General features: G+C 35.1%; 2 protein-coding genes and 2 long non-coding RNA genes across 4 annotated transcripts; 1 reads left to right on the top strand and 3 right to left on the bottom strand.

Moving 5' to 3' along the window:
• The first annotated feature begins 1,746 nt into the window (after positions 1-1,746).
• Positions 1,747-3,595, top strand: LOC121807784. Its single transcript, XR_006052036.1, has 3 exons — positions 1,747-2,005; positions 2,863-3,007; positions 3,461-3,595. It is a non-coding gene; the product is annotated as an uncharacterized LOC121807784 (long non-coding RNA).
• Positions 3,499-6,327, bottom strand: LOC121807783 (aquaporin NIP6-1-like). Its single transcript, XM_042208097.1, has 5 exons — positions 5,750-6,327; positions 5,445-5,669; positions 5,161-5,361; positions 4,916-4,977; positions 3,499-3,862 (listed from the first exon to the last, which is right to left on the bottom strand). The coding sequence occupies exons 1-5, from the start codon at positions 5,960-5,962 to the stop codon at positions 3,658-3,660; spliced, it is 906 nt and encodes a 301-aa protein (XP_042064031.1). The 5' UTR covers positions 5,963-6,327; the 3' UTR covers positions 3,499-3,657.
• Positions 6,328-11,819: 5,492 nt separating this feature from the next.
• On the bottom strand, positions 11,820-13,590 carry LOC121806495. The gene is made up of 4 exons (XR_006051675.1): positions 13,458-13,590; positions 13,273-13,328; positions 12,578-12,619; positions 11,820-12,471 (listed from the first exon to the last, which is right to left on the bottom strand). It is a non-coding gene; the product is annotated as an uncharacterized LOC121806495 (long non-coding RNA).
• A 425-nt stretch (positions 13,591-14,015) lies between these two features.
• LOC121809551 (factor of DNA methylation 1-like) lies at positions 14,016-18,596 on the bottom strand. Its single transcript, XM_042210257.1, has 7 exons — positions 18,411-18,596; positions 16,721-17,621; positions 16,192-16,373; positions 15,541-15,630; positions 15,149-15,436; positions 14,634-14,852; positions 14,016-14,450 (listed from the first exon to the last, which is right to left on the bottom strand). The coding sequence occupies exons 2-7, from the start codon at positions 17,619-17,621 to the stop codon at positions 14,223-14,225; spliced, it is 1,908 nt and encodes a 635-aa protein (XP_042066191.1). The 5' UTR covers positions 18,411-18,596; the 3' UTR covers positions 14,016-14,222.
• Positions 18,597-19,280: the final 684 nt, after the last annotated feature.

Here is a 19,280-nt window from a genome sequence, read left to right as displayed (position 1 = left end):
CAAATAAAAGTGATATCTTATTCATTTCCCAACCAAATTAATTACTAATTTGAAACTATGAGAAAGCGAAACCTTAATTCCACTCATAACAAATTCAAACAATTTATCAAAACGGGACTGATATATATTTACAGCTGCCGATTAACACTATAGTCAAAATAGAAATGAAGGTGGAATCATGGGTTTATTGGTTATGGTGAAATAAAGGTTGGACCGAATAAATATGAGATATCACTGTCTGTTGCAATGAGTTGCTTTCATGGAACACAGGTGTGTGGTTTCCACCCTAATTATGACTATCCTTGTCCATTTATTTTCTCTCATCCACTCAATAACTCATAATTTTGCGGTCGCCCTTTTTTTTTGGTTAGGTCCTAGTTATTGTTGTCATACATTCTTAACTGTCAAATCTTATTAGGTAAGTGGGCACAACTCGAAATAATGAAATGGCATCATGTGTTCCAACTGAGCAGACAAGTGATCTTCTGGGTCATCAATTATCTTCAATGACCCAATATTTACACTCTAGTTGATCCATATTGATACTAGTAGTATTTCAAAATACATTTTATGTTATAAATCTTCAGATTTGTCCATTGCGTCGGTTCAACCTGTTTAGGTCCACGAATAATTGGAATGGACTCAGCCCAACCTTTGAAATATATTTTGGGCTTTGTGAGTTGTTACGGTATTTTTATAGGCAAATGAATATAAACTGCAAGACACAAATATGAAAATTTGATCCATTCATCACCTTTATTAGGAAGGGTAATTGACAAAGAAGATTGTCAATGGTGTATTTCCTCAAACGAAGAGGAGGCGGAAGTGGCATTGTTGCTCGCGGAGGCCGCATCGGCGTGGGAGACCCGCTCGGATTGGCCGGTTTGGAAGCGGCGGGTGGTCTGCTGGGCCTGCCTGATGTATCTGCTTCAGCTCCTGGCAACACGCCTGAAGGGACGGCTGTTACGAGTCCACGACCTCCTCATCCTAGTCCTCGTTGCTGCTCCCCTGCTGCAGGAAGCGCTGGCAGGAGCGGAACCGACGGCCCTGCACCTGCTGCCAGAATTGTTGATAGTTTTCGGTGGCCTCTTCGTCGAAGGTGGTGGTGGCGGTGGCGGTGGCAAGAGCCACTAGGGCCATGAGGAGAGCTGCTGCGAGTGCCGCCTTGGTTGCCATTATTGGAGGATGTGAGATAGAAGGTGAGTTTGTTGGTGGAGTGGTGTTGGTGATGGTCGTTTATATAGAGGATTTGAACGCGTTGGTTGATGGGGAAGAGTTGAAATAGGCGTATGCATTATATTGGTGGGGAGTTGATGGGGAAGAGTTTCACATGCATATGTTGCCAAAACACACCTCCTCGCCCATCCCTTTTTCATTTCTTACACATAAATTGGGAGTTCACTGTTTTATTGCTTACAGTTTATATGTCTTCTTTTAAAATAATTAGCTATAAAATTGATACTAGAAGATATTAATGACGTGTGAGCATGTTTAACAACCAAAAAGAGGGTTTAAACGCTGAATAACCTCATTTATATTACTCTATTTCGGTGTTTTAAGTTTAGGTTTTAATTTTTTGGGTAATTTAATTCAGGTCAGTTTTTATTTTCACAAAAATTAGAGATTTTTCGGTTCAACTTAATTTGGGCAGAAAACCAAACCAAAAAAGAATGTTCACTTGCATTTGCATTTGCATTTTCCAAAACAGAGGTTATAAATTCTAAATAATCTCTTCTCAGGGGGCAAATTGTAAATAACAAAACTTCTTAGCAGTTTCGTTCGATTCAAATTTCATAGTACACCATTTTCCCTTCACTTGTGCTTCAATCTCTCCAACTATTTTTGCGTCGACTCTATCGAATTCAGATGCAATACCAATCGAGAATCGTGGCCACCGCCGACTCGGATCTACATTACCGGAGAATGGAGATGGAGTTGAATAAGAGGAATAAGATGGCGTTGAAACCGCTGTTTTTTTTCATCGCAGAGTTTCTGCGACAACAAGGTATAGATTAGTACAGTAGTTTCAATGCATGACCGACTCCATGTATATACGGCGAACAAAGTGTGTGTTATCATCTACAAAAACAGTAGAATGTAATATTGGTTGCTTGATCGCATTTGCAAATGAATATTTGAATGTGCAGATTAGAGTTTTATCGGAAGTGCAGATTTGGTTAATTGTCAAGGAAAATTAATAGATTATGTTTTAAATATTTTGCAATTTTATAGCCTAAGGGGATTATGTTGTTTAAGTTTTACTCCATCACTAATTATAATCAACCTAATTTGCTTCGGTTTGTGATTAAGAGTTGTTGTGCTAGATTTGCTGAAACTAAGATAATGCATTATAAGATAGATTAAACCCATGTCCTAGAGATGTAAAAGTGAATCACTGACTATGTTTTTTGGGAGTAATATTTATGAACTTTCTTGGTCTATCAATTCTTAGTTGTAGTGCAGCACTTGGCATGTTTGGCGCCGTACAAAATTAAGCGTAACTGTAGCTCTCTATGCTTAAAATGCTTCAGGCTGGTTTTTATGTGAGGCCTTCGATTATGTCGATGCGGTTTCCTACTGCTCTCCCTTTCATTTTATGATATTTTCTCTCTTAAGGTTCATCTTTTGTTGCTGTTTTCTGAGAGAATGGTATAAAATTGTATACCATACGCTCAGCATATTTATCCCAACGTTAGGACATTGAAGGACTTCATATACAATTAAGAATGGTGTAGTAAAAATCAGCCATTAGCAAAGGGTTTGCCTAACTGACAATAGGTGCAGCCACCATTACCGATATGGTGTTTGTTTCAGACCTGGTTTGCTTCTACTACATTTTAACTCCTATTTCTCTTCTGACAGGAACTTCTGCACAAGATCATATGCATGTTAGAATATTGTGAAGGAGGTTGTTAGTGTTGGCCATTGTTTCTACGATTAAGGCAGGCTCAGCCAGAAGTTTTCTCTGCCCCGTTTTTGTTAAACAATCCATAAAAGGTTCTGCATGGTAAGAAGAAATGACTTTACGATGTGGGAGACTCTGGAAGTCATGAATCACAAAAATGAGTTAATGGTCTAAATGAATTAGCATAAGAAATTTGAATTTTCTGACAGAAGAATGTTTGTAAATGGATCTTAGGATCACTATGGAATCATTCTTAATTGTACTTGCTTGTGAATCATTCTTCCTGTTTGGAGAGAAAAAATGTTTTCTTCGATATAGAGTTTAATATCGAGTCCGATGCTGATGATGTACAAATACTTAATTGCTACTATCATAAAAGGAATTTATGTAGCCTATTGCCAATAAACAGTCTCGAGCTCTCATACAGAATTGGTTTTGACACACTAGAGTTTGTTATATGAAATTGATGGTTAGGAATGCAAATAAGTTCAGTTTGAGGACCCAAATGAGACTTTGAGTTTAATACGAGTGTTAATTTTCTACGTGTGTGTCCAGGTTCAAGCTACAGGAGCATTCATGGACATCTTAACATCTTTTCTAAGCCAAGTAGTATTCAAATATATTGCTCGATCTATACATTGGTAAGTAGAGAGAGCCCACATTCACCAGCTTGTTACATGGAACTTATATGTATATATATATATATATATGTGTGTGTAGTCTTGTCTGCCTCATTAATAGGTCATCCGAATTCATCTCCTGAAACTATGTTCTCCCAAAGGCTTGTCATGTGCTTTATCGCCTTCATCGGGAAGCTTAACAGCAGAGTAAACACCAGCGCCGGCAAGAGCGCCTAAAATTGGTGCAGTAAGGTACACCCATATGGCTCTATAGTTGTTTGCAGCAATCGCTGGCCCTAAAGTTCTCACCGGGTTCATTGAGCCTCCAGTACTTTCACTGCATCACAAAGAAATCAAGTTTTATGCTATGATTTATCATCATGGCTTTTCGATCCAACCGTGTGTTAAAGTTGGAATGATTGATGATCATGGAGCTTTTCCCTGACCATTTGCACCACTAGCTTTTAGAGGTGCAAGGTGCATTCCCTCTTTCTATCTCTTTTTTATAGGAGCTTTTAGTGAGTTGGGTGCTGACTTTTACCTTCCACGCATTTTGTCTCCAATCTTTTTCGTGGGATTAGATTCGTTCGTGCTACACTTCACCATATATGGCGATAGGATCCTAAATTCCTAACCATAGTTTAAATTGGTCGTAAAGTAGAAAGGGAGCCTTTGACCAACCACAACCAGGCTCCTTGGCCCATTATATATAGTAGGGTGTGCCGCAATAGCATTGAAATGGAAGAGTATCGGGTTGGTTATAAGGGGTAATGTTGGTTCTGTACCTGCCTCAGTCCTTGTCTATCTTTACTTCAATTTGACAAGCAAAACTAAGTGTTCTTCTATGATTTCCAACCAAATCGTTGGATGTGTGATGCAGGCCTAATGCAGGGCCCATTTTCGTTTCTTACTCTAATACTCCCTCCGTCCCGCACTACTCGCACGTATTTCCTTTTTGGGCGTCCCAAGTTACTTGCACTCTTTCCATTTTTAGTAAAAAATTTCACCTATGGCATTCATTTTTGACTTTCCTATATACTCATTCCTTAATCTCCGTGCCGAAAAGGAAATGAGCGAGTAGCTCGGGACGGAGGGAGTACTATTTTTTTCTCTCTTTTAAATCATGTCTAAACATGATTTCAGTTTGAAGCCTGTAGGACCCCCTCATAAGTCATAATAATCAAACTGTGGTAACTTTTGTGTTGATTTAATGTGAAGATCATATTTCTATTTGTCATACATTAGATCCGATCCACAAACAATGTGGATTGTTGTATCAGAATTTGAGTCTCCCAACATTATGATAAATTTTTAAAAATGATGTATAGTAGTAATTGGTTAAAATTTTAAAAGAGTGACATTATTGGTGAGATATGGTTGATAGTATTACCCGGCTATGAGTATATTGAGCATGACAGTCGCTCCAACTGCAATCCCCGCAAGCTCGCCCACCTATTGTGCCACAACTTACAAATAAATAAGCTACAAACACATATTTTGAGTATCATATGTAAGCCACACAAACACAAGATAATAAATGCCAATTTTCACTACTCACTGTTGTTATGTATTATATGACAACTAAATAAATGCAAAAACAAAAAAAAAAGCAAGAGATTTAAGTTGTTTGCTTACAGCTCTTGTATCAGTGGCGACTGCAGTGACAACAAACATAAGATTGAAGGTGATGATGAACTCCAATGCAAATGCCTGAGCATATTCGACTCCAGGACTAGGTACAGTAACACCACCTCCCATTATTGGCTCAAAAATTGACTTGAGCATAAATGAAGCACATATTGATGCACTCACTTGTGCACCTATGTATACCGGCACCTGAAAATTCATTATTCAGTAATCATTTGGAAAAATAATCATTAGTAAATATTCATGCACTGTCAATTGTTAATTTGCATTACATGTTTCCATGGGAAGTGGCGGAGAGCGGCGAAGGCAACGGTGATGGAGGGATTCAGATGGGCGCCGGAGATGTGTCCCGTGGAGAGTATGACTATCATGACTGCCAGCCCCGACGATGCCGCCATCCCAAGGAGCGTCTCCGCCCCTTTAGTCCTTTGGTTCACTATTGCTGCCGCCGCTCCGGCAAATATTATTATCAGTGTGCCTATAAACTCCGCTCCCACCTATTTTATTATGTCATGCATCAACTTGTAAATATTTGAAATTAGGGAAAAAAAAATTGACTTCACACACACACACACACCTTTCTAGCAAGAGTGATGGGAGGTGAAGGCAATGAGCAAGAGAGAGGGGGCAAGGGCCCCTCCTCCAAGGACAAAGATTCAACATTGAAGCATTTGCAGCTATTGCTAAGTAGAGAAGATCGTCTCCCATTCCCATTTCTGAACCCTCCGAAGAGAGGGACGCCAGGCGTCACAGGTGTGGAAGGCGCGGAGGCCGTGTGTTCTCCTTCCATGTATAGATGTCTACCTAGTATCTTAGATCAAGAAAACTTAATGTGTTTAAGAAACAAATATAGTAGTACTAGTTGAGCTCAAGTGTGTGTTATAGTGCTTGTGTTTTTACATGGCAGTTGGCCATTTTATAGTAGGTTCAAGAAAGTTGACTTGGGGAATCCTCATTAAATAAAAAGGTGGGGAAAAAATATGTGTGTGGGTAGAGTATTTTGGTGGATGATATTGAAGTGAGGGAGAGAGAAATGAAGTTGGGACAATCCCTCTACATGAAAGTATGTCACTACATTTGAACCATTGGGACATAAGTTATTGGGGCTATGCTGTCTTTTCCACTCAATTTTGTATTATCAGTCTGTATCTGGTCTCTATTATAATGTCAACCATTGCCTGCACCTTCTTACCTTCTTCACTTCTTCTTTCAAAGCAGAATAACTGACTAAAATTTACCATGTATCAATTTTTACTCTTATCTTATCTGTAAATGTGTGGTTCTCAACATCATTAAACAAGCATCCGATCTGCAGCTGGAGCTTACCTTTTATTTAAAAAACGACCTTGGGAAAATTCTAATGAATATGATAATGGTGGCAATTATATTTATACGGACAGCTAGTCCTAAAGAGAGGTTATAGATGTAAGAATAAACTTTTTCTTTTCTTTTGTTTTTAATCTCATCGAATTAAACATTGGTGTTGGTGTTTTATATACAAACAAATTAGAGACCATTGTATCAAGAATGTAATGATGTGCATGGGAGTTTTAAAATGAGCCATTTTTGTTTTGTTTTGTTGATCCTTTTAAGTCATTTTCTTCCTATTAAGTAGGTATGGATGCATGGTTTCAAATTTAAATTCATCATTTGAAGAAGATGTAAGACGTGGTTTTATTTAAGATATTTCAATATTATAATTGAAATAGTAGTGCCGTTTTATATTTGTCCTTTTTAATAGAAATGTCCTCAACATACGAATAGTTCCATTAAAATCGTATACAATCATATTTTTTGAAATCTAGTCTACGACCTCAATTGTTAATGTTAACTCTACCTCCACAATACAAATTTAAAATTTAGAAATGGGTGCTCTCATTTTCCAGTTTTGGTGTTGTATCATTGTTGGATTTGTGATGTGGATGTCGTCGAAAGTGGCAGTCATATGGAGTAGTAGATTTGGAAAAGATAGCATATATATATTTGTTGTTATTCATGAGTTGGAGTATGCATAATATAAAGGTCAGACTAGTAGTAGAGTACAAAATATAAAAATGGCATCTTTTTCTTTACTATTCAACGAACTAGTTGATGAATTTATGGGGAGGTCATTGTAAACATGTCTTGGTTGTCAAAGAGAAGACTCTCTGCAGAATCATATGACTGTTTAAGTGAAAATGATCTCAATTAAAGTAGGAACAAATTCACTCTAATTAATAAATAATAATCACTCCGTCCGTTTTCTTTGTTCGGGTATTTGCAAGTAAACTCCTACATGTTTACTAAATTCAATTTTGCATATCAACATTTTGACGTTAACATGGCTTGATGATTACTTACATAGTATTATCGAATATGAACTAAAACGATGTCACATTGTATGCAGCGAAATGATGTCACATTATACTAAATTAAATAATTTCATTCTCTAAATCGGAGATTATATTAAGAAATAATCAAATCGTTTACTTCATTCCATCATATTATTTCTGAATATAATCCTCAATTCAACAAATGGAAATGTTTAGTTTGAAATCATACAATGTCATTTTTTTAACATAAATTAAAAATGTCCAGAGTCACTTGAAATCAGTGGCGGACGCAGAAATAAATTTTAGCAGGGGCTTTACTAAAATTTTTCATTATCAATATTAATATATACTATATTAATATATAAATTAATTTATATTAATATAAATAATATATATATATATATATATTAAAAATACCAATAACAATAATAAAATTGTATAAATATTTAATACATAAAGTGCCAATATAAATACTATAATTCAAATCCAATTCAACTTCTTGCATACTGATTTCCACTAATTCAACAATTCTAGCACTTAGAGAAGATAGAAGATGAATAATTACCCTTTCGCATTTTTTCAAAAAAAATATTCCATTTCTATATAAGAAAAAATTACTAAATTAATTAAAGATGTAAACTTTACTCCTAGAAATGTAGTTTATTTTCTATAAGAATATTAGAATGTAAGTTTACTTTCTATAAGAAATTAAAATTATGAAAACCATACAAAAAAACTTTTAAATAGTTCAATAAACCATAAAATACTATGTAAATTAATCTTACGAATGTAATACAGTAACTATGACAAAAGAAAAAGGGGAAAATGGACTTACCAATTAAAGTGGTAAAGAAGAGCCATAAAATCGTTAGTCAAGTATAATTTTTGAAACGATTTCAAATTTAAGTGCTATACTTATACTGTTATGAAAAGTGGAACACGTTTCAATAGGGATAAGGGATTATCTTTTCAGATTTTATTACTATTATTATTTTTATATTCATTAAGCAACTTTTTTGTTATTTCCATCTTCTTCCCAACCCCAACAGCGCGGCGGCCATTGTTATATACATTTTTTCGCTGCAATTTTCAATTTTAGCCTCTCCTTCCAGTTAAATTCCAACAATTTAGACATCTAACACATTAACTTGGTGAGGGCTGAAGTTACTTTCAAAGAAAATTTAAATATTTTTGAAGTAGAAATATATACATTTTTTTAAAAAAAGGTTTGGGAGGGGCTTAAGCCCCTCTCCTCGTGTGTGTGTGTGTGTGTCCGCCACTGCTTGAAATTGGTGGTGACTGATGTTCCAAGTCGTCACAACAGAAGGCTTGCAGCATAACTAGGTTCTCAAGCTCACTAAAAAATTAAACAACGTAATCAAATTACAGAACAAAGCAAATACAATTAATAAAAAGCAAAGAACTAGATAAGAACACCTAAGAGAGGCTCATTGTAGGCAATGTGATGTCGTTTTGGTTGACATTTAATATTGCCATATAAGTAAATTATCAAACTATATTAGTATTATATTCTTGATTGGTTGTAAAATCGTATAGTTGTAAACTAGAACAAATCAATAATTCATAATTTTACATGCATTTATTAAAGCTAATATATGAAATCAAAATTTGGTAAAAATTAAGAATTTCCAAACAAACTACTCTTTCTTTCTTTTTTTTTTGTATATAGGTTGTGAATAATTCAAGTGATGAATCCATGGTTGGCAAAAAAATGAAGTTCTTTTTAGTTTTTCTATCAATTCAACATTCGAAATACCTCAATCTTGTCTACCACTTATCGGCATATATTTAGATGTAGGTAAGAACATTAGACCTGCCTTTTTTCACATGTAACAATGGACAGCATTATATATACTTCCAAAAACCATCATCTTTTGTGTGAAAATAAGATGCTGTAACCCTAAGTCGAGAAAATTATTCCAATGTCCATTTATTTTGCTTTATGGAGTATATATCATTTTCATAATGATGATATAAATATCATTAACCGTATGTTAACTCGTATACAATTTAATTTCAATTTTCAAGCTACCTCCATACTTTGATTCTCTATATCTATCATCAAACTGCAATATCTCTACACAAAAATACTTCGTTTCAATTTCAAATCAAATTTACATCCACACTTTATTTTCACAAGAAAGAAAAGGAATAAAACCAAATAAACTTTGCAGTCGAAAATCCCATTATAAGAGTGGATCGGAATTGAATGATACCAAACAACTTGGCATTGCTTTTGGTCAGCTTCCATTATCTTTTGAAGTCCTATACCATATATGTTTAAACTAATGCATGCGATTTTGTAATGGAGACTTATATTTGCCACATAACTGAATAATTAAGGGTAGGAAATTTGGTTCCTGGTATTTCAAACTTAATTTGCATTTGAGTTATTAATTTGAGGCTCTTGCGCAATGCAAAATGAATTGTTTGTGTGTTTTATGTTAGGGAGATTTACTGAAATATGAGCAACCGGATATACTGAAAGGCGTGAACAACACTTTCAGATCAAATCAATTTGGTGGTTCTACTAATATTTGATCGGATACAATTCAGGTTTGTAGAAGATTCGTATGTTGATTTCTAGATCAGATCTTAGAACCGAAAATGATCAATAAGAAGATGCAGAAACGAAGCATCGCGTCTCTTCACGAAACATTGCATCTCTTCATCAGTTAACCGATTTTAACTTATTTTTGGTGGGTTTCTAAAATTGCAAATTAGTCCTTCAATTATCGGAAATTATATTTCCGGATGAATTTTCTGTACAACAAGTTTAATGGAAATAAAAAATTTCCAAGCTGACCTGGGGCTCATCAGCTCGACCCCAGCCAGGGGCTCTGCTCCTTGGACCCCGCTACTCGGGGGCGCTGCCCCCGAACCCCCGTCTTGTCATAATGAATTCAAACAAGCGTGCACTCCGCACGTCCAACTTATATGATGTCTCGTTATGACAATATTGATCAATCAAGTTAATCCAATTACACTAAAATAAATTACATTTTATAGGATGTCTAACTAATTCAATAAATTTTTTTGAGCCTACCGCTATAATAGGATTGAAAAAATTGGCCTCTAGATTTTGAGTATGATATTTATATTAGTTTTCAACCCATGTGTTCGAGTAAGATTAATTTTATTTTCAAATTTATCAATATATTGCAGCAATCTGTAATTGACAGTCCATCCACAGAAAACAATCTAAAATAAATTGATCTTTCACTAAGAACGTTTTAATTCGCAATGTTTTGTTTTCCTTCTTTTTTATTGATTTACCATAAATATTCCTCATATACGGTACGCTTGAAGTAATGTAGAACGTAGAATAAATGAATTTGACTTTGAAAATTTTATTAAATTATGAAAAACCTTTAGTTTGAAGTTTTTTCAAAATAGGAAAATGACCCCTACCTTTAATTCATGTGACATGTATATTGATTCCCAACATTTTCATTTTGCAACAAAGATAGAATTTGTGCAATTCCGCAGTCGTTTTCAATCTACTTGCCCTTGGTAATTTATGTAAGATAATATTTGGTCAGTATGAAAAGATGCTAACAAATTGAGAGCGCTGATTTGTTTTTGCTGAAATTATATTTGTATCTAAGGCCACTGCACGAGAGTTTATAATAAACCCCTCTTTTTTATTAATGCTGAAATTATAATAACATTAGTCACCAGATCGCACAAGGAAATCATGCAACTCTTACCTTGATGCGAAGCCGTTTCTATGTGGATAAATTGGAACAAAATAAATTTAACAATATCGTATATTAGTATAAAGAAAGAACTGAAATCATGATTAAACAACTTTCTTTTTATCGATTGATTGTATAGAATCACGTGATATCTTCCATGCTATTAGAGCAGGTCGCCGATTGTATGTTAAAAACTTTAACTGACCCAACAATATAGTTAGACCAAAACATAATAGTGATTGACCCAACGATGTATCTCTAAGCTTTAAATATGATTGTATGTTCAAATGTTATTGTAATGATTGCTATATCAGGTATCACTGGGTTGAAAGAGTGAATTAAAATACGCATCTTTTAATTTCATTTATTATTATAAAAGTTAAGATTGTACTACTTCATATACTGATTTCATGGTGTTTATTATACTTAATTCTTTCTAAGTTAGATGGCATACTTGAGTGATTATACGGGATTTTAAGAAATACTATTATTTTGTGTTAAGTGAAAAAACAATACATTTTAATATATTAATGTGAAAGGAAATTTTTTTAAAAAATAGAAATGCAATTACTTTTGTTAGACAAACTAAAAATAAAGTATAACATCTACTTTGAGATTGGGGGAGTAGAAAGGTGCAATTTATATATCAATGAAAAAAAAGAACAAAGGATTTCGATGTTTCTAATTTTTTATCAGTCAAAAACAATATTGAGGTTTTACTCTTATTTTCTACTATTACTATTTTCAAATGAGGTGTGCCATATGCGGAAAACTCACTGTAGACATTCCAAAGAAGTAGGTCCAAGTAATACTAACTTGGGCTACATGAATTGGGCCGTTTTGGTGGTTTCTCACAATATCCTTCTACTTGGGCTACATAAGTCGGGAGGCAGAAGTCGAGATATTTTCAATTGAATGAAAATAAACCGTCAATATTGAGGTTTTTAATTTTAATTGAATGAAAATAAACCGTCAATATTTGAATTATTTACTATGAATAGGAAGATCCCTAAATATTTTGCTAAAATTTGACATAAAAGCAAACAGTTTTTTAGAAATCCATACTCCCATATGCAATCAATTCTTTATAATAGAATCCTGCAAAGTTTACAGGTTACCAAACATCAATCGGCAAATAGATGGCCCGTTCGAAAGGTACCAACCCAAATCAACACGAAAATCAGGTCTCATTTCTTGCCACTTTTCTTCAAGCCAGAACCTCCAAATGATCCTTTCTGCTGAGCCTTTGCCCTTAGCTCCTTAAGAGCCTGTAATGAAGAATGTCATTGTCATAAGTTGAAAGACTAGAAAAGGAATCATGCCTTTATAATCCACAGAAAGGCAGTACAGTACTATTGAGAAAAATTGTTTTACCTTCTCTTCTTCCTTCTTCTTTTGAATGTTAGCCATGTCCGTCTGAAGAAAATAAATAAATATTGTAATTTGAGAAGGAAAAAGGGCCAACCCAACATAAGAAACACAAAGAATATTCAAAACAACCAAGCAGGTAACCATGTTTAGGTTTTTTTGGTTTCCCTGGTTTTTTTATTTCTTATATTCCAGGGAAGGAAAAAAAGGATAATGTGTTTCGAATGATAGGCTACGTTTCTCAATCTCCGTGTTGTTTCAATTTTCTTCATCACAGTTCCTCAGATTCACATTGCTGGAATCCAAGATGAATTGGTTTTTCTTCAATCCCCTAACTTGGATTCACTAAATCATTTAACTCAATTGGAGTATAACTTAAGGAATATAGTGTATCGAGATTCAACATTATGCACGCACCAATCAGAAATCAAATATAACAATCTTTGATGTCTATGTAAATCAAGTCTAAATACAAATTGACAGTTTCAGTTCAGGCAGCTGAATCGAGAACCTACAACTTATATTTAAGGTAAATTTACCACGTGCAGTTTTTGGAAAATCGGAACTCATTTTTCCACCGCGACTGAATTTTCAGCGAAGCTACAATTCGTTTCCAATACTGACAGCGGGGCTTAAACCCCAATCAATGAGGCTTATACCCTTAATCAAAACATCGAAAAATAAAAGGCAGAATACAGTACCTCGTCGTATTCCTTCTTATCAGCCTTTGGTTGCTTCAGCGGCTTAGCTTTACCTCCTGTTCAACCCAATTACACAGATTTGAGAACAAATAGATAGCACTTTTCATAAAGCGAAAAGCCGATAATTACGATCAAATTCAATAATGTTGAAGAAAAATTAACAACACTAAGACATGATGGATTACCTTGCTTGCTAGACATGATCGAATTCTAGGGTTAGGGCTCGCTGTGATACGGAAATATGATGCGATTGGATTTTGGTAAAGCAGAAGTATCTGACGCATTATTTATAGGGCTTGGAATGTTCCCGAATTGACCATTTTAACCTTCTAAACTCGAAAGGTGTAGAAAAAGTGCTTGTATTGTCGTATTATAGATATTTGTATTTAAATTAGTATTCTGATTTGATTGGTTTACTTTGAATTGAAAAAATAGACTACTCCTACTTCTAAAATGCATATTAACATTTTATTTATGTTAAGATTAAATTAATTTACATTAAGAATTATGTATATTTATTTATATCGAGATCGGATCATTAAAGCATGGAATAATGAATAAGCTAAATAGCTAAAGATAGATACTGTGGAATATGTATTTGTGTGTCGATAATGCTCGAGTTCAAAGTCAACCAATATTTTATAGGACGAGTTTATCAAAATTTTAAAAAATGAATTACTATAACCTGCGTTGCTCCACAAGATGACACACAAAACAAGCAAAATAAGGCTGGCGCAACAACATAACCTCAAACGAATTGTATTAATAATTCTAGTTGCGATGTTAAGAGATTAGACAATGAATGCCCAACACTGAAACAGCTTCATGGTCTTTCAGCATAGGAAACAATGCAGTTAGATTTAAGATCCTAATAACCATTTTTACTGCACACCCGCAAGTGACAAATGAACATCTAAATTTATTTCCCAGTTTCAGATGGGGTTTTTAAATCATCTCTTCCGCTTGAGCGACTTCAGTTGATTCAGAATGTACGCAATGACTTCCTTTAGGGTCGCCTTCCTGTTTTCTTTGAAGTTCCACAGCTCCGGAACCACATAGCACCCACTCGGGTTGTATTCTTGGATTTCCTTCAAGGCTGTAGCAACTGCATTATAGATTTCTTCGCCCCATTCTTTTTTAAGTTCTACTAGCAATTCGTCGTCTTCTTTCAGCACATGCTGCATAGAGAATATGAGTATATTATGGAATGAATTTTTAAGAATTTGGGGAATTTCAAAAGATGGTAAGGTCAATTGATATGAGGCATGCTAAACTGGAGATATTTCAAGTGTTTTTTTATTGTTGGCTCTACAGATCAAGAAAATGTCAACTATGAATGGAGTAAAGTCATTTCAAGCTACCTGAGCATTCCCCTTGCTATCTTCAACAACTCGGAAAGGGTGCCATTCAGGATTTTTTAGCTTTTCTTGCCACAAGGAGCAAAGTTCGACAGCCTTGATATCTGCTTCTTCCAGTGGGTATCTTTGCTTGCATGCATTTTTGAAGCCTTTCTCATCAAGTTCACCCATTCTTTTTATCCCTATATTAACACGGTTGCTGCTCAGCATATCAGTTAAACCCTGAAAATCAATAAGAGAAGATGTGATAAATATTAATAAAAAGGCAGTGCATGCCCTCAAACAGAAGGGAAAATGGATTATTTTTGCTAAGCATCAGAAGATCTTCAAAAGAAAAAATAATAAGAACAAAAATGCAATGCATGAAGCTGTATCTGCGACAATCTTCTTTTACTGCTATAGCATTCATGGAAGTTCTACTCTTCTGGATGATTATAAATTAATCAGCTTGGAGCAGCATATTAGTTACTAGATGTAGGACACTGGAAATATCGAATCAGATATTATAAATTTCATACCGCAATTAATTCCTTGCGAGCCTCTTGCAGCTCGTCATTGCTTTGGCGTTCTTTCGCAAGTAATTGCTGGTTTAGATCTTCTAGACCATCCAAATTCTCTTTTTTCTCCTGCAGCTGCTCATTCATCTGATTTATCTTCTGCTGAACAGCTGCATCATCATCACCTCCCATGTGTTTCATTACCTCTAACTTCCCTTTAAGTTCTTCAATTTCCATTTCAAGCTTTTGTTTCTCATCCAAATTTCTTTCTAACTCAAGAACTTTTTTCAGCGCCTCTTCCTTCTCTCTCTGCACAATGCAATAAATGTTATGATATGAAAAGCAATCAAAACATTTGACTGAATAATAGTTTTCACGTGCATGAGAAAGAACAGTGGTATCAAAGGTCATACCTTTTGTTCTTCAACCAGCCTCAGCACATTCTCGTCAGCTTTCCTTTGCTCCTCAGAAGCCAATTGAAGCGCACTGTTTCTCATGTCATTCTGCCATAAAATACAAAAGCAGTACACCACCAATTTAGTTTCACTATAACATTGTAATTAAAGATGAGAAGTATACATTACTACCAATATAGTTTTCCATACCATTCTGAACGAAACTATACAAAAGCAGTACAAATACCAGCAATTTAATTACTCTCCAACATTATAACCAAGGATGAGCACTATAAGCAGAGGATTAAGAAGAAGAAGAAGAAGAAGATAATGAATTTGAGTTACAGAGTATTCAACAGGAAAAGAAACAAACACAAACTCCAGATAAGTGGCAAATGTTAGAAGCTGAAAATTCAACTGTAACGCGAAGGCAATAATGCATAAATCATGACAACAAATTCATATACAAGCCTGCATAGCAAGTCATATAGAATATGCCAAAAATAATATATTTGCATCAGCATGTGAAATGACACAAAAGACGTTGAAATTATTAGTATCAGAAGAGACACCAATGAAGCTCATGCTTAGATCTAAGAAGTCAAGAAAGAGCTGCAGCTTCATATTTGGATATGCATATATATAGACATAGTATGGAAAAAGACTTGCCTTTTTCTTCTCTTCTTCAAGTTTTTGTCTCTCACGCTCAGTTAATGCCTCGCGGCTTTTCAGCTCTTTGCTCCAGGAATCAAGCCTCTTCTTTTTACTCTCCAATTCTATGTTCAGCATTTCTTGTTCATCCAAAACCCTCTTTATGTGTTCACGAGCAATGCGTTGAAGTTTTCTAGTTTCTGAAAACAAACAAGAACCAGCAAAATCAAGCGTATGTTACTAGAAAAAAAATTCTAAATGAACCAACAGAATATAATTATGTTTGATTACGAACTGCCACAATATATTGTAATCTAAGCTCAGAGATATCCAACTAAAGTTGTGAAGGCAAGGCAGATCACGTTATGGAGTAGGATATCATAACAAGCATATGAGTAAGGTTTGGCAGGAAACCAAAGATTTGGAGCAGTGATAGGTTTAATCACAAGATTAAAACAAGTTCACAAGATTCACTGATAAGAGACATGCATATAGACACCAATTTAGCAATACATGTAGAAAAAGGAAACAATCCAAGATAGTGTACCTTCATAGAAGGATCGGTGAAGCTCATCTTTTTCTTCAAGCATCCTACTCAATGACAATGTCTTCTCATTGTACTTGGTCTGCAACTGATCCAAATTTTCATTCTTTAAATCAATTTCATTGACCAGATTGCCAACAATTTGGTCCCTATCCTTAGTAGCTTCTTGCACTAGGTCAGCGATCGTTTTCAGTTCCCCTTTCTTTCGAAGATAGTCTCCAACAGGACCTCCTGAATTATAATCTTCTTCACGCGCAAACCAGCCATACAGATTATTACCTGGAGAAGTTCTTCGATCATCCCATCCTTTCTTGCTTCGACCATTAGCTTCAAAGGACTTCTCAAATTCCATTGCGTTCTTGAATCCGAACCAATCATGATCAAATCTAAGAACGGCTTGTGCATTGCGTTGATGGTCATCCCAGAACATCTCAATTTGGAGAGGCTTGTATCTGGAGAATTTCTTTAACCAGTAAGCACTAAGATCAGCAGAACCACTACTCTTTGGCTCATCTTGTATGTTGGCAACAATCCCCACCCATGGCCAACAATACAACTCGTTCTTCTCAGGTTTAGGAGCGGGTATAGAAATGGAAGGTTGAGGCATTGGCTCGGCCTCACTAGCCATGTCTTTTTCGAGGAAAGTTGCCAGCGCTAGATGGTTAGCCTTCTGTTTTGCACTTCGGCTGGCAGCGCCTTTAGCTACTCCAATAGCATGTTGAAGAAGATGATTATACTGATAATCTTGTTTCTTCCTACCAGCACAGAAAGGACATCTAAGAAAACCTTTTGGGCCTTTTACTTTGTATGTGCCCGCCTTAAGTAGCTCATAAGGTTTCTCTTTATACTCATTTATTTCCGAGTCACTGAAATCTGACTCTTCATCTGAGGTGCTGCTTCCCATCTGAATGACAATCATTCAACATATAATAAATACTAAAAAGACAACAAAACAAAAAAAAATTGAAAAAAATGACGAAGAAGTAAACCAGACCACAAAAGATGACCAAATAATAAGAAGTGGGCAATAACAACATTAATTATCATTGTATTTGGGAAAAGAATGCAAGTTTGCAGTTTTGTGATGTAGAGGTTAATGGAAATTTATTAATGAGCTGGTCATTTAATAAAAAGAAGTGGAGCAAGAGACAAGCCTAATATTGCTGAGTCGAGTGTTCGAGAGAGCATAACTTGTCACTTATGTAGAACAAAAACACGATGCACAAAATCAGCACTGAAATAAACTGTTTGTGATTCTTCATTACTGCGATACAAAAATTTCTAAAACAAAGCGTTTTACTAGTAGATCATGGCTTCTCAAGTGTAAAACCTTAGAAGGATAGGGAAATTGAATAAGGTAAGAATTGATGGTACAAAACCAAGCATGAAGTAAAGGCCTACGAAAATTGAGACCTCTAGGCTCTAGCATGAGATTAGAACTAGGTAAACCAGATACTAATGTGGTTCCAGCAAAACCTCAGGACGAGAACATACAAGAGCAACATTACTCTATACATACACATTTACAGTATATTTCGACGGAAAATTCATAAATGTCATATTTCCATGGGATCTAGGAAGTTTTGTGAGATTATTTCTGAACTAAAATATGCAGTCTTCACCGGTCACTGCACCGAATCAGCTCAGAAAAAATAACAAACTACGCACAAGCATCACACAGAAAGAATCTGACCTTGTGAGAGTGCTCCGGTGGATCGGGTGACGCCTAAGATGGAGAATTCCGACGCAAAACGAGAATAGCCGGAGATCCCACCCTGGAGTGAGAGAAATCGAATTGGGCGGAATAGGGAAACTATGAGTGGTTACGTAATACGAAGTGGGACCTTCTGCTCCTTGTTTTTTCTGATTCAGTTACAACGTCAAATTTCTGACAACGCCGTTACCATTTCATTTCATACACGTCTGGTGCTCCAGGACTACGGACTACCTATCACAGCATTGATTATTAGTAATACTATTATTAATTTACTTGATATCGTATATTAATTGGGATTATTGACGTCCCACTCAAAATAAGTGTTATGGTCTTTACATAAAGAGTGATGTTAAATGACCATAATGTGGCCAGCCATAAAAATAAAATATTAATAAAAATCTGTACATTTAATGCTAGTTTTACTTGAAACTTGTTCATCTTAAAAGTATCAATTTTTTAAGACTAATTTATCATTGTGCATAAATAGGGAGTAGAGTAACAAGAATTTTATTTTAATGTACATAAACACTATATATAATTACTCCCGTACATAAGATTATTGGTTGTCACGTTATGTATCAAACTTGTCTTTTGTCTGTACTTCAATTATAAATTTTGATCTAATAATAAAGGAAACTCGTGAAACGAGCTAAAGAGTCGACATTCGTCTGTCATTTATTTATTTCTATATTATAGTTGTGTATTTTATAATGTATTAGTCGATAATAGCTTTAAGAATAGTCATATAGTACAGATGAATTATATCGATTGACACTAAGTTAATTATCTCATATTTAGTTTAAGTAGCAAAGTTGAGGCACATTGGTACTTTTCTTTTGTTTTGTT

Source organism: Salvia splendens, chromosome 6 (assembly GCF_004379255.2).
Source record: "Salvia splendens isolate huo1 chromosome 6, SspV2, whole genome shotgun sequence".
Lineage (NCBI taxonomy): Eukaryota > Viridiplantae > Streptophyta > Magnoliopsida > Lamiales > Lamiaceae > Salvia > Salvia splendens.
Note: the sequence above shows the minus strand (reverse complement) of the source record. Positions and strands in the feature narration are given on the sequence as shown.

What these genes read in the sequence shown, in the direction of transcription:
- LOC121807783 (XM_042208097.1), bottom strand. Translation starts at nt 5,962, where the DNA reads ATGGAAGGAGAACACACGGCCTCCGCGCCTTCCACACCTGTGACGCCT. An exon ending in TCGCCACTGATACAAGAGCT is followed by an intron (nt 4,978 to 5,160) that starts GTAAGCAAACAA and finishes GTGGCACAATAG; the next exon opens with GTGGGCGAGCTTGCGGGGAT. An exon ending in CTCAATATACTCATAGCCGG is followed by an intron (nt 3,863 to 4,915) that starts GTAATACTATCA and finishes TTTGTGATGCAG; the next exon opens with TGAAAGTACTGGAGGCTCAA.
- LOC121809551 (XM_042210257.1), bottom strand. Translation starts at nt 17,621, where the DNA reads ATGGGAAGCAGCACCTCAGATGAAGAGTCAGATTTCAGTGACTCGGAA. An exon ending in GGCTGGTTGAAGAACAAAAG is followed by an intron (nt 15,437 to 15,540) that starts GTATGACCTTTG and finishes TGCATTGTGCAG; the next exon opens with AGAGAGAAGGAAGAGGCGCT. An exon ending in CTCGCAAGGAATTAATTGCG is followed by an intron (nt 14,853 to 15,148) that starts GTATGAAATTTA and finishes ATTGATTTTCAG; the next exon opens with GGTTTAACTGATATGCTGAG.